Genomic DNA, 13,640 nt, shown 5'->3' with positions numbered 1-13,640 from the left:
GGAAAGAGTATGTCTGTGTATGTTTGCACATGTATGTGGATATCCATATATACATATGGAGCAACTATTACACAATGATCATCTGCTGACTTAGAAATGAAAAGTGCATAATTGAGAAAAGGAATCTGGTGACACACTATACTGGAGCAGACCAAACATGCTGCCCATGCCTAGACAGAATTCTGAGTCACTAAAATGTTAAAATATATAAAAGGTAGGATTTTTTTTTCCTGCTTTGTTCACTAATGTAACTCAAGTACCTAGACCTATGCCTAGCAATTAGCAGATACTTATTTGTTGAATGAATGAATAATCAATGTTCCTCTGGTTTTGATATGTGACCAGAATGGGGACAATGAGCTAAGTCTCTCAGGGAGAGAAAAGCATCCGTATCCTTCTTTTTTTAAAAAATATATTTTATTGAATTTTTACAGAGAGGAAGGGAGAGAGACAGAGAGCTAGAAACATCAATGAGAGAGAAACATCGATCAGCTGCCTCCTGCACATCTCCTACTGGGGATGTGCCCGCAACCCAGGCACATGCCCTTGACTGGAATCGAACCTGGGACCTTTCAGTCCGCAGGCCAACGCTCTATCCACTGAGCCAAACCCGTTTCGGCCGTATCCTTCTTAAGGGAAGGTTTTTACCTTACTCATCTTTGTTACACTAGCAACACACAAAGGGAGTATATCTAATATCTATTAGCAGAATTAAAATTAAAATTAATTTAGTGGTGTTAATTTTCCATGGAAATACTGGGAGAAATAAAAATATGGCCAGGGATTCCATTCCTCATTTTAAGTGTAAATATGCTAGTATGAATTAGACTATATGGAGCTGCCTAACTAGGTTAACACAATTTAGGTATTCATTTATATAATGTATGGGTTTTTTTAAAAAGCATTTCAATATGCATGTACTCGGAGACTTAAGATAAGGCTTAGACTACTTTGACATTTCAAAGTGTACTCCATTTTTCACGTGGGTGATAGCTGTAAAACTCGAAGGTCTGTGGAGTTATTTCCACAACTTTAGAGAAAACTGTGTTTCTGACTTTAGAACTTTTTTGAGTTTAGAAAGTAATATGGTCAAGTAGAGTGCACTATAGAACATTCCCAGTACATTAAACATTAATATTTTCACAGCAAAATGTAAGCATATTCAGATAAATAATAAAAGTGGCTTTTTTTGTCTCAGTTTGGGTCAGATCTGGCTAACTTTAAAAAATTTATTTAGTTCTCAGGACTTTTTGAATTTGTGGTCTGCACACAAGTAACTGAATTTATTATTTATACTTGTTTACTTTGCCAGAAGCTTAGTACTAGGTTTCTTTTAAACATATTTTTCATCTGTCTCTCACATTACAAGTCTTAATATTGTTAGTTTCTGTAAAACATAACTTACAAATTTAAATAGCTTTGCCCTGTGATGTTAAAATTACTAAACTATTTGTACAGATTGTTATCTATCAACAAAGGGATAATAATTCATGTCAGTTATTTCTATGATGTAGTTGTAGATTTATAAATCATACTATAATTTGTTTCATATTCATATCTGACAATTGAGGCACAATCTAATTATTATCTGATGGCAAAAACAACTAAGATAGCAATGTTATCAGTAATTAGATATTGAGGCCATCATAAATTGTGGTAGCCAAGTAAGGATTCCATATTTAAAGACACAGTGTTACATGACAAGTTAACTCTTAAAACATCTGGAAACTAAGGATCTGTTTACTTAACAAATGCTTACCCAGGCCAGTACAGCAAGCAGTGTTCATGATGCTGGAGCCAGATGCCTGACTTAGAATCTTAGCTCCATCACTTACTAGCTTTGGGCAACTTATTTAACCTTCCTATGCCTCATATTCCTCACCTGTAAAATAGGTTATTTTAAGGGCAGAATAAGTTCATTTGTATAAGTACTTAGAATAGTGCCTCCCTTGCATCCCAAGTTAGACTACACTATTATCCTATTTTATAGTCAACAAAATGTTAGCATTAACAGTTACTTTTCTGTTCCCCTAAATTAGAATCCAAGCTCGCTATTATATTCATAGGTTCTAGAAAAGTTCCCAACTCTGTTCTAAGTGCTTGATACATATTTTTGGACTGATATTAATATTTATACATTCCATGCCAAGTTGTAAGTGAATAATTTGCAGTATAATTAACATGAAAACACAAGCTATGAGCCCAAGTTCCTTCTGTCCACCATTTCTCTTATTATCTGGTTAGCAAGCATCCTTCATGTTACTGTGAAGCCTTTCCCCAGACATTTGCACCGAGACTTTGGGGGACCTGCTCATGCTCCCACCAGTACTTTGTACATAGGCCCATTTAAGCAAGCACCCTTTTGTACTATAAGGATTTATTTGTGATTTTACCCTAGACTATAGAATGCTTAAAACAATGTGAGTTTTCCATTTTTGCATATCCACAGAGAAAAGGGATAAAAAATCATCTCCTTTTTATTTATAAGCATTGTCTTCCACAGTGAGGAGAATAAGGCTGCAAAAAACTTACCATTTACATTATGTTTGCGCATGTTTCTGCATGACGCATGAAACATTCTTAAGAAGAAAAAGACTGATAGGATCTAATTAATTAATTCCTTTATTGATAAAATAAGTAGTGACAATAAAGGATATTAAATGATCTGAAAATGCCAAATTTCCCCCGAAGTTCTGATGGAATATATGTGTAGGAAAAAAACTTAGGAAGTTACATTTTTAAAAAATCTGGCACCCCATTGAAATTTCCCTCCAAGCTTTCTCATACCATCACCTTGTTCTTCCTACTTGCCAAAATATTGTAATAATCCTTCTTTATTTCAGCATTTTCTGACTTTTGGGGGCTATTGGAGACACTCAAAAGTATCACCTAAATGACTACATCTTATGTTTGTTTCTCCTTCGTTTTCAAAATTGGTAAGTAGTAATTACTTTTAAAATTAAATGTCAAACTGTATCTGAGTTTAGTTAAATTTAGAAAAGAAAATATTGAAAATCACAGCTGCACAGTCATTTTAAAACACTTAGTAAACAAAAACATGCCATAGTTTCACAGTGCAAAAAACTCCTTAAAGAATTTTTTGTGTTTAACACACACTACAACGAACTGATAATACAAATATTTACACTCACTTTTCTCTTCGTATCACTGGGAGTATTAAAAGATATTAAATTCTTTGAGTTTACAGCCTAATTGAGACAGGTTTGAGGCTGTCAAATAACACCATTGAGCAGTACATATATGCTTAAGGGCCAAAGATAATGGCAACAATGACAGTATGTTCCACTAATGAATGACAACAACGGTGGATGCCATCAGTGCCAGGAGAAAGGTTCCAATAGAGAGGGAAGCTAGACTGTGAAGTCATGGAAAAAGTCTGGAGAGACAGAGGTACAAATGTAACTGTGGATACTGAATACACTAGTATGAGGAAGAAGAGCACGATACTGGCTTTTTAAAGGTTTCATTTTTCTATATGTTAAAAAAATACATCTAATATTTCTACTTGGCTAAGATGTTGAGTTTCATGAGATGTCTTTCAGGCATCAAGACATTTTAGAAGAGCAGACTTGCTACAACTACTTTAAATGAGTATTAATCATGGCTAGAATTAAAAAAAAGGGGGGGGGGCAAACCAGGATTGGGGCTATAGGCAAAACTATGTCAGAAATGTAAGACTAAGTAGTAGTGCTGTAAGAAAAGGCAAGTATTCCTGGCAGCTGCTCTTAATAGCATGAGAAGTACTCTTGTAGTAGGGATTATTAATAGCAATATGCTTTGGGAGAGGCTGTCATTTGCACTTACAACTATCACACTAAAACCTAGAAATGTAAAAGAATAAACTAAGGTGACAAATAAAATTTGAGATAATCATTAGACTTACACTAAAAATAATGTATTACATAAATGATAAATCATGAAACTATGCATGTGGTCATCTTTTTAGATGAAAACACATAGTTTTAAAACGATGGGAAGAGTAGAAGAAAATTATAGTTAAAAATAACAGGTGGCAGGTCTATGCTAAATATTATTTGCTAGAAAGAATAAAAAAATAAAATTCACCATAAGCAACAAATAATTTATCTATTTTTCTCATGAAGCTTTAAGTATAAACACATATCATTATTTTCTAACAATGAAAAAAGATTTCCTCTGATGGAAAATGATAATGTATAGACTGAGTAAAATCTACAAAACTTCGCCATGGTAGGAGAACTTGGCTTAGAATATGGCTTCTTTCTCTTTAAGCAACATTAGAAGTCCCCCATGCTGGTTTTGAATTGGTAAAATCTTTCTGGAAAACAATTTGGCAGTATTTAGCAAGAATAAAAAAGTTCATACTTCTTGACCCAATAATTCTACTTGTAGATATCTGTGTATAGAGATATTACAGATTTATATATAAAAGAGTTCAAAGCAGGTCAATGCCCAAATCAACAATAGTAGGAAAATTATGATACATTCACATGGCAGATTATGCACATCTGAGTAAGAGCCATAGGGAACCATCAGCAATATCTTAAAAAATGAATTAAAGTACCAATTTTGCTTTTTTTTTTAAAAAAAAAGTATTTACTTTAAATTGTTATTGAGCCCAGCTGGTGTGATTCAGTCATTTAGTGAAGACATCATTGAGTGATGACCTATGAACCAGGAGGTCAGGGTTCAATTCAGGGCACATGCCCAGATTTCAGTCTCGATTCCCAATAGAGGGTGTGCAGCAGGCAGCTGATCAATGATTCTCTTTCATCATTGATGTTTCTCTCTCTCCCTCTCCCTCTCTGAAATCAATAAACATTTATTTTCAAAAAATAATGTTATTGAGGTTATTTCTGAGCAGTGGAATTACTGATAATTTAGAAAATTGTGAAGAAAATTTTTTCTAAATTTACATATTGAGCATTTCTTATGTTTATCAAGAGAAGTAAAAGATATTAATTATTGGAAGACAATAAAATTCCCTTTATCACCATTCAACTCCGAAAAGTTGAGGAATTAAAATTTATTAAATTCAGGTGGGTAATAACTCACAAATTTGCTGTACCAACAGAGCTTATGATAATCTACTTTTGGGCTACGTACAAAATTTTCATACAAAAAACATTTTATCATAAATAAATAGAGATGCTGTTTTCTGAAACAAAGGTAATACAATTGTTTGATTAAACTGACACTTTTGTTGAAATATACTAATGGGCTCAACAACAGTCTATTAAAGGAGCGTAACAGATTAAAATAAGCTAATCTTGAACTAACTGAAGATTATACATACAAAAACCAATGCATGAATGAGATTAAGATTTTGAATACAGGTTTGTCTATTGTCACCATCACTGAGTAAACAATGAAGAAAAAACTAAAGTCAGGAGAGTACAAGCTAAGAGAGGTATAATATTGTTTTTACTTTTTGTCACCATTACCATAAGTACTAACTGAGCAAACTGATGAGAATGATACCTCACTGCATGCATGGTTAAGGGCTCATCCGTCGGACACTGTTCTCAGTTGTTGCCCGCCGCACACAGACCCTGAAGTATGACAAAGACTCGTTCCTTGACCAAACTCTAGTCAAGGCTCCTGTGATTTATTTTTCAAGAAGCCCTGTCCTTCAGCATGTTCTCAAGAGCCAAATTTTACCAAGAATCCTACTAAGTCAGTTTAACCAGAATCTCCCAACCTTGATATCTGACCAACCTCCATACTAGATCACCCTCCATATCTGCTGGGTTCCTCATCCTCCATCATCCTGCAGGTGATGTCTAACCACTTTTGGTTGAAATGATGTAGCCAGAATTCCTTGATGTTTGCTCTTAGCAATTTTCCATCCACTAACTCACCGTGTTCCTTGGCTATAAGTTCTCGCTTTTCTTTGCTGTATTTGGAGTTGAATCCAATCTCTTTTCTATCACCAAAACTCCTTTCAGTAACCTCTACGTATGGCAATAGTTCCCTAAATAAAGTCTGTCTTTAGCAAGTGTCATGAGTCATTTTTTCTTTAACCGGTTTCATACCCCAGCTTACAAAAACACAAACATGCATACTATTAAATATTTCCAGTTTTTTTATAATTATTGCATAATCTGTGGAGTAACTTTATGAAGTGAAACATCTTAAGAGAGATTACACACACAATAAAAACCCTAAATTTATAATGGACTATGCTACTAAAAGTTATTTGTAGGTCAGCTGTTTGAATCTTTGAATGTATTTTCTCATAGAAACTATGTCAACAGTGAGAGGCTCCCAGGCTTACCCTCCCAAATACTAATATAACAGTAATTAAAAAGTGTTAAGTTTACAAGAAAAAATGTATAAAGGTTACAAAATTTATTAGAAAGAGAATGACTACTACCTGTAGCATTAGAGAATCCTGAGTTAAATACCAACTTAACTATTTACCAAGAAAATTAGGGAAAGTTAACTTGTTTGAGCTTTAGTTTTTTAGTCTAATAAAGGGAGATATTACCTAACTCACATTACTAAACTAATGTTTAAATCATTTAGGGATTAACTGAGTTAAATTCACAAAATAGCTGGGACAGTGTGTAGGATACATGATAGGTTCTTTTTAAATGATAGCAATTATTAATAGCATTATTATACTAATACTGTACATTAAGAAGGGAAATAATAAGCAGTATGCTAAAAATCCTAGTAATAAGACACATAAAGATGTTTCTCTACTTAACTACAAAAGAGTAAGAAGAGCAGATGAGGGTTTTAAAGAAAATGAAAGGTTTAAGGCTCTATCAATATCATACCTAAAAATTTACCATAAGCTGAAACTTACATACAAGCAAAAAGATATATGCATAAGATTTACGGTGGTATTACTGTAATCATAAAAACCTGTATATAACTTTTTTATAAATAAAGTTTTATTAAAACAGACTTGTCCATTCATCAAGTATTGTCTACATCTGCTATAATGGCAGAGCTGAGTAGTAGTTCTAATAGTGACTTATGTGGTTCATAAAGTCTGAAATATTTAATGGTCCCTTTGCAGAAAAAGTTTGTAGACCCCTGATTTAAGTTAATCCTCAGTGATAACAATACCCAAGAGTGAGATTAACATTTCCTCAAATGATACAAATATCTGATTTTAATTTTATTCCTATTTTCATTTTAAAGAAAAAATTTAAATATACTATTTTAATAGAACTTGATATGGAATACAATGATTTCAAAGTTATTTCCAACTAACAGAAATCCAGTCATATATTTCATTGCTGCCTGAGCTCTTGGGTTTCAAGTGAACCAGTCCTTGCCCCACATTGTCCCCACCTCACCTCCCTGCCACTCTACCAGCAGCCCTACCCTGTTCTCTAAATCACCTGTGTTGCCAACGCTTATGGGACATACAATCACTATGTGGTCTATACTCAAAAATATATAAGGCACTCTAAAAGCAATATTTATCTATAAACCAGCACAGTCGACTAGATTATCTTAAAAAGTCCTATATAAATCAACAATTACATGCCACTTAGAACTCTACACCAAAATAGTAATGTTGAAGAATAACCTTACGAAAATATCCTAAATCAGTGGTTCTCAACCTTCCTAATGCCTCGACCCTTTAATACAGTTCCTCATGTTGTGGTGACCCCCAACCATAAAATTATTTTCGTTGCTACTTCATAACTGTAATTTTGCTACTGTTATGAATCGTAATGTAAATATCTGATATGCAGGATGTATTTTCATTGTTACAAATTGAACATAATTAAAGCATAGTGATTAATCACAAAAACAATATGTAATCATAGATGTGTTTTCCGATGGTCTTAGGCGACCCCTGTGAAAGGGTCATTCAACCCCTAAATGGGTTGCGACCCACAGGTTGAGAACCACTGTCCTAAATGCTTTAAAGTCTCCAATAAAAACAAACTGAATTAAGAAATTAGGTTTAAGCAATGAAGTGCATTTTCTTTCAACACACTATTTTTAATTGTAAGACAGCATTATTTCTATTATCACTTTAAAAAAAATTGCTGCCAGGCAAGCTATGAAATTCCATCAAGCTGTATCATTAGTTTATATATATTTAAAATGTAGAAAAATCATGTACCTTAAGATTTAAGAACTACACTATTACCACAACTAGACACTCCAATTTCAAAAAAATAATACCTTTTTAGAGATTTTAGAGATTTAAAAAGTTTTTCCTGTAAAAGTTCTCTTCCTTAAAGGACAATCAATTCTTTTTAAAATAAAAAGTTACGTACTCAACTAGTATTTTCACATTTTCCTGATAATGAGACTTAACTATAGAACTTCAAAAAATACAAATAGATCCTTGCTTGAGCCTTAATCCAGATCTCTTAAATAAGACTATCCAAAAGAAGAAGCCCTAGATTCTGTGTTTTTAACAAGTATTCTAGGTGATACTTACAATCAAGAATGTCTGAGCAAATATAATTATGAGGATCTTAAGACTAAAAACACTTTTATTTTAGGTAACTGATTAATAGCTAGATTGCTATTTCTTTACTATTGTTAGTATTAAGTCCAAAGTATCTCTAATAAGAAACTTGAATAATTCAAACAATATTAACTAGACTACCAGCACTAATAATGAGATTAGTGAATTTTCTGAAAACACTCAAAAAATATAAATTGAAGTTGTAATTTTAACAACTATTTTAAAGATATTTTACAATCTTCAAAGTTATTTTATTGTGCAAACATTAAGAGGACCAATGTCTATGATGAAGAGACAATATCATGTTTTTCAAATTTTAATAGGTCAAGACTGCAGACAGTCTTATGAAGGTCGCTGTACTTTCCATTAGCTCACTACTTGGAAAATAATGGCTTACAAAATACAGTAGTCTATTTGCTTTATGTACTTTGTGTTTAACAATCTGCTTGAAAGGACCTATAACTAATGTAAAAGATAAACGGGATGCTAGACACAAAAAGATTAATTATATATCACACCGAAAGTCTCTTTTAAATCTTTGAGAAAGAAAAATCCATTTTAAAAATGTTTATCATTAACTTTACCAAGGAAAAGTTAGTAAATTAAATAGCAAAGAGCATGTGAATCAATTTAAAGCTACCTAAATAAACCAGTTGCAAAAAGGAGAGAGGGAGGATATAATTACACTATCCCTCTAATATTTCTAGTAGTCAAGTCAATGAGTTATGCAATCGTTATTGGCAGGCAGGTAGTCTAAAACTGAATGTGTTAATTTTGTTTTTAGCTATCTTCTGAAAAATTTTCTAGTATAAATTTTATTTTTCAAGTTTAGTCCCCTTCTATTATTAAAAATCCAAGGCTATAATTTAACATAACATAGTAACCTAGAAAAGTCAAATTGAATAGTGACCTTAGGAAGCCCTGAGGGAAAGTCTTGAAGTTCTCTCTTAATTTTTAGAACAAAGTATCCTTATTGTTAGAATCTTAACCCTTTCATTAAAAAACCCACACGTCTCTTCCTCAATTAAAAAATTTACTTGTATTGGTATTTTCTTTTATAGAAGTATTAAAATAACAAGCTAATTTATTAATGACTTTAAAGCTATTAGAGGCCTCTGTATAAATGCTTAAATCAGAGCAGTGACCTCATTCAGAAGTTACAAAAGCGAAAAAGGGAAAGAAGATAAAATAAAAGAAACACTTTCTGAAAACAAAGTAGGAAATAGAATAAAAGAGAGATGGAGATATTTGTATTCCATTTTCAATGTTTAAACTGTATTACATTAAAGAAATGGTTTTCAACATGGCTACTACTTGTTTGGAATACAAGTAGAAACTAATCAAAAGGAACTAAGATAATAAAAACATATTTTACGAAGGTTATTTAAGTCCCAGGAAATAGAAGAGTCATTTTACTAAGAAGAAAAAATATTTTTCACGAGTTATGAGTTAATCTACTTGTTTAATAGAATGTTTTTCCTTTAATTAAAAAAGGTTCTTAAAAAGGGTATTAAAACACTAATAGTACTGATATATGCAAACAGTCATTTAAAATCAGACAGGTTTTTTAAAAAATGTATTCAGAACCATAAACGTATTTTAGATCTAAAAATACAGCACTCTAGTTAATATTTCAAAATGGCAATATAGAAAATACAACAAAACTGCTCATATTAACAGGGTCAAAATTTGGCAGGGAGAGAGGGCAAAACATCCTGAAAAACATCCAATAGATCAGAACTTGATTATACATTAGCACAAGTTCTACAAGAGGTTTGTTAGTTCAGGACTGTCTATATATAAACTGTTATCATAACTGCCACACAATGGCACGTTATTTTTATTTTACATAACAGCAAAAAGTAATAGCTCTATTATGTTAAGTTTGCATTTAAGAAATAGCAATTTAAAAATAATACAGCTTAAAGTGCCAGATAAACATACGGAACTTGGACTACTCTTTACATTACAAGAGCTAAATGCTATAACTCCCATGTATAAGGAGAATACCACCAGGTTTTTGCTTTTCCCACAAAATAACCACTACAAATTTTGGATTTTAGTATTTGCCAATATATTTCAGAACATACTTCTGATATTTACCAACTTAAAATAAGGATTCTAATATCATAAAATAATAAACGAATGAGAGATAAAGGTGGATTGGGTAACCTTGCCCTCAAGGCTATCATATTATTAAAACTATCACATATAAGTTTTTGCTAGCTACATAATGCACTGAGAGTTTTAGTTATGAAAATCAATTGAAAATTGAAGCATTTCTTTACCAAAGGAGGCAGAAGTATTTCTTTTAAATAAATATTCCTATTTTTTCAAATGTGTAAGACTTACCCGTCTTCGACAAAAGGGGAGGCCTTGGGCAATGATGCTAATGCTAAATATCTTCATCACAGTTTGGTGTGGTAGAGGCTCTTTTGCACTTTTAAAATCAACAGGAACCAAGCCATGGTTTAGAGTAGTTTTCCCCAGTTTTGACATTTTAAAACTCTTCCTGGTTGATGAATACCCTCTACATATAATACAGGCACATTACTAAAAATTCTAAACACCAAATTAAAATATAATTTTATATTAAAAAAAAAGAAAGAAAGAAAGGCTGAGAACCCAAGGCCTGCTGCTTTTGTCTTTCAACCTTCTCCTACCAAATGTCCTGACCTGCCTGAGGCTTGGTGAAGTGCAAACTATCCTAGAATAGCCAGGAATTATAAACTACTGAAGTGAAAGCTCCTGCTCCTGCCAGTCAAACAGCTGGTGAACCTCCCATACAAAGTCAGTAATGTGAATACAACCGAAGCAGGGCTGTGTGTAAAGGCCCTTTTAAAACTTCTCCAACTACTAATGTAGGTATTCATTCCCAAGAAAGTGAAAGTAAAGTTTCTTTACAAAAATAAAAGAAATAAACATTGTATTTTCTCATGAATATCTAAGCCTATCTTACCCAAATATCAGCATTAATATTTTAGAAGTGTTTTGGGTTATGCTTCAAATTCAAGGACAGTGCTTATACATGCTCAAAAAATAGATAAACACATTTGTTCTATTTTACATATATTCAGTATGAGCACTGTATTTTCAAGTGTTCGTCTTAAGCAAGCTTTTTCTTTTTCCGTACATACCATTCTCTGTCTCCTACTCGTTAAGACATTGAATTGACTCGATATCTCTATAGCTATTAATACGCATTTCAGGTTAATCTTTACAGTAATGTCTTAGTTGTTTGAAAATTTCAATCGCTATAATTCTGAAAAACTCGGTGATTCCACGTGAAAGTACAAGAGGCATGTGTTGTGACTTATTAGGGATGTTTAAAAAACAAGTATTTATAGATGTAACCTGTGATGAGAAGTAATCCTAGTAAAATGAATACTAACTAACCAGTTCATTGCCAATTCTTAGTGCCTAGTTTCTCCAGCATACTTCGGTCATATAAACACTTTTTAAAACATAGAGAGGGATGTGGTGCATAATCCATTCCTCAAGAACCTTCAATGGCTCCCAATGCCTAAGATGAAACCTCCCATCTACGTGGCCTCAAACTAATCTTTCCATCATTATCTAAAATATTTTCCTAAATTAACCACTTATATCAGTGCTAAACTTTACACTACATTTCATATTCAAACCCTTGAACTAAACAGTTACAAAGATGATAAGAAAAAGAGGTCAGTGTGAAAATTAATAGGTAGTAGTGTTTTGTTGTTGTTTTGTAATCCTCACCTGAGGGTATTTTTCCCATTGATTTCTTAGACTTAGAGTAGAAGGGAGGGAGAGAGACACATCAATTGGTTGCCTCCCAATTTGGCCTGAGCCTGCAACCAAGATATATGCCCTTGATCGGAATTGAACCCATGACCCTTCAGGTCAACCACTGAGCCAAACTGGCTAGGGCAGTAGTAGTTTTAATAGACAGCAGATACAGATGTCAACTATCTGTTCACAATGCTGTTAACTGGTTTGTTTTCTCTTTATATTCTACGTTATTCTTTCAATATTCACTCATCTCTTTATCTCGCCTCCCAAGAGCTTTTATGGATCTTTATAGCATGCATTTACTAGGATGTGAAATGGAGCGAATTAAAAAGAAGAATGCCAGAGTGGGTGATTTCCTTTCTAACTTTGGAGAGATCTGTCTTACTAAATATAAAGTGGGCGGCTGGAAAGCCAATACATACACAAGAAAGACTCCCAATCCTACCATGATACTACTTTCTTAAAGTATACCTTCTCTTATACCACAATTTAAAATGTAGTTAAAAATGCAAAACCATTAGCTGAGGTGACATATTTAACTACACAAAAGTAAACAACTGAATTTCTCCAAAGAAGATATACAAATGATCCATAAGCACGTGTAAAGATTCTCAATGTCATTAATCATTAGGGAAATTTTAAATCAAAACCAGAATAAACCACCAATGTCCACTCATTAATGAACACTAAAACAGCACTGATGAATACCCATTAGCATGGCTATTATTAAAAAATAAACGGGGAGGGAGAGAAGGAGAGAAAATAAAAAATGCTGGCAAGCATATAGAGCAGTGGTTCTTGACCTTCCTAATGCCGCGACCCTTTAATACAGTTCATGTTGTGGTGACCCCCAATTTCATTGTTATAAATTGAACATAATTAAAGCACAAAAACAATATATGTGTTTTCCGATGGTCTTAGGCGACCCCTGTGAAAGGGTCGTTCGACCCCAAAGGGTCGCGACCCACAGGTTGAGAACCGCTGATATAGAGAAATTGGAACCCTTGTGCATCACTGGTGGGAATGTAGCCACTGTGGAAAATGGTACAGTGGTTCCTCAAAAATTACCACATTACCCAGCAATCCCGCTTTTGGATATATATCCAAGAGAATTGAAAGAAGAGGCTCAAACAGATAGCTGTACACCCATGTTCATAGCAGCATTATTCGCAATAGCCAGGCAGTGGGAGCAACCCAGGTAACCAATGATGAATGAATGGGTTAGCAAAATGTGGTATATACATACAATGGGGTATTCAGCTTTCTGACACATGCTACCACATGAATGAATCTTGAGGACATAATAGTAAGTGAAGAAAGTCAGTGAAAGAAGGACAAATATTGCATGATTCCACTTATATGAGGTACCTAGAGCAGTTAAATCCATAGAGACAAAGTAGATAGCTGGTTTTGCCAGGGG

General features: G+C 33.3%; 1 protein-coding gene across 4 annotated transcripts in view; it reads right to left on the bottom strand.

Moving 5' to 3' along the window:
- FBXW7 (F-box and WD repeat domain containing 7) overlaps positions 1-13,640 on the bottom strand; it is a 114,517-nt gene that overhangs the window by 49,943 nt on the left and 50,934 nt on the right. Inside the window, exon 1 of one of the 4 annotated variants that reach the window (XM_015568054.1) lies at positions 10,802-10,979. The exons of the other annotated variants lie outside the window; for them this stretch is intronic. Coding sequence (XP_015423540.1) covers positions 10,802-10,948 — 147 coding nt within the window. The 5' untranslated portion in view covers positions 10,949-10,979. Of the gene's footprint in view, positions 1-10,801; positions 10,980-13,640 lie in introns of those variants that run through there. 4 annotated transcript variants of the gene reach the window in all.

The sequence above is a fragment of the Myotis davidii genome, unplaced genomic scaffold (genome assembly GCF_000327345.1).
Source record: "Myotis davidii unplaced genomic scaffold, ASM32734v1 scaffold323, whole genome shotgun sequence".
NCBI classification, from domain to species: Eukaryota; Metazoa; Chordata; class Mammalia; order Chiroptera; family Vespertilionidae; genus Myotis; species Myotis davidii.
Note: the sequence above shows the minus strand (reverse complement) of the source record. Positions and strands in the feature narration are given on the sequence as shown.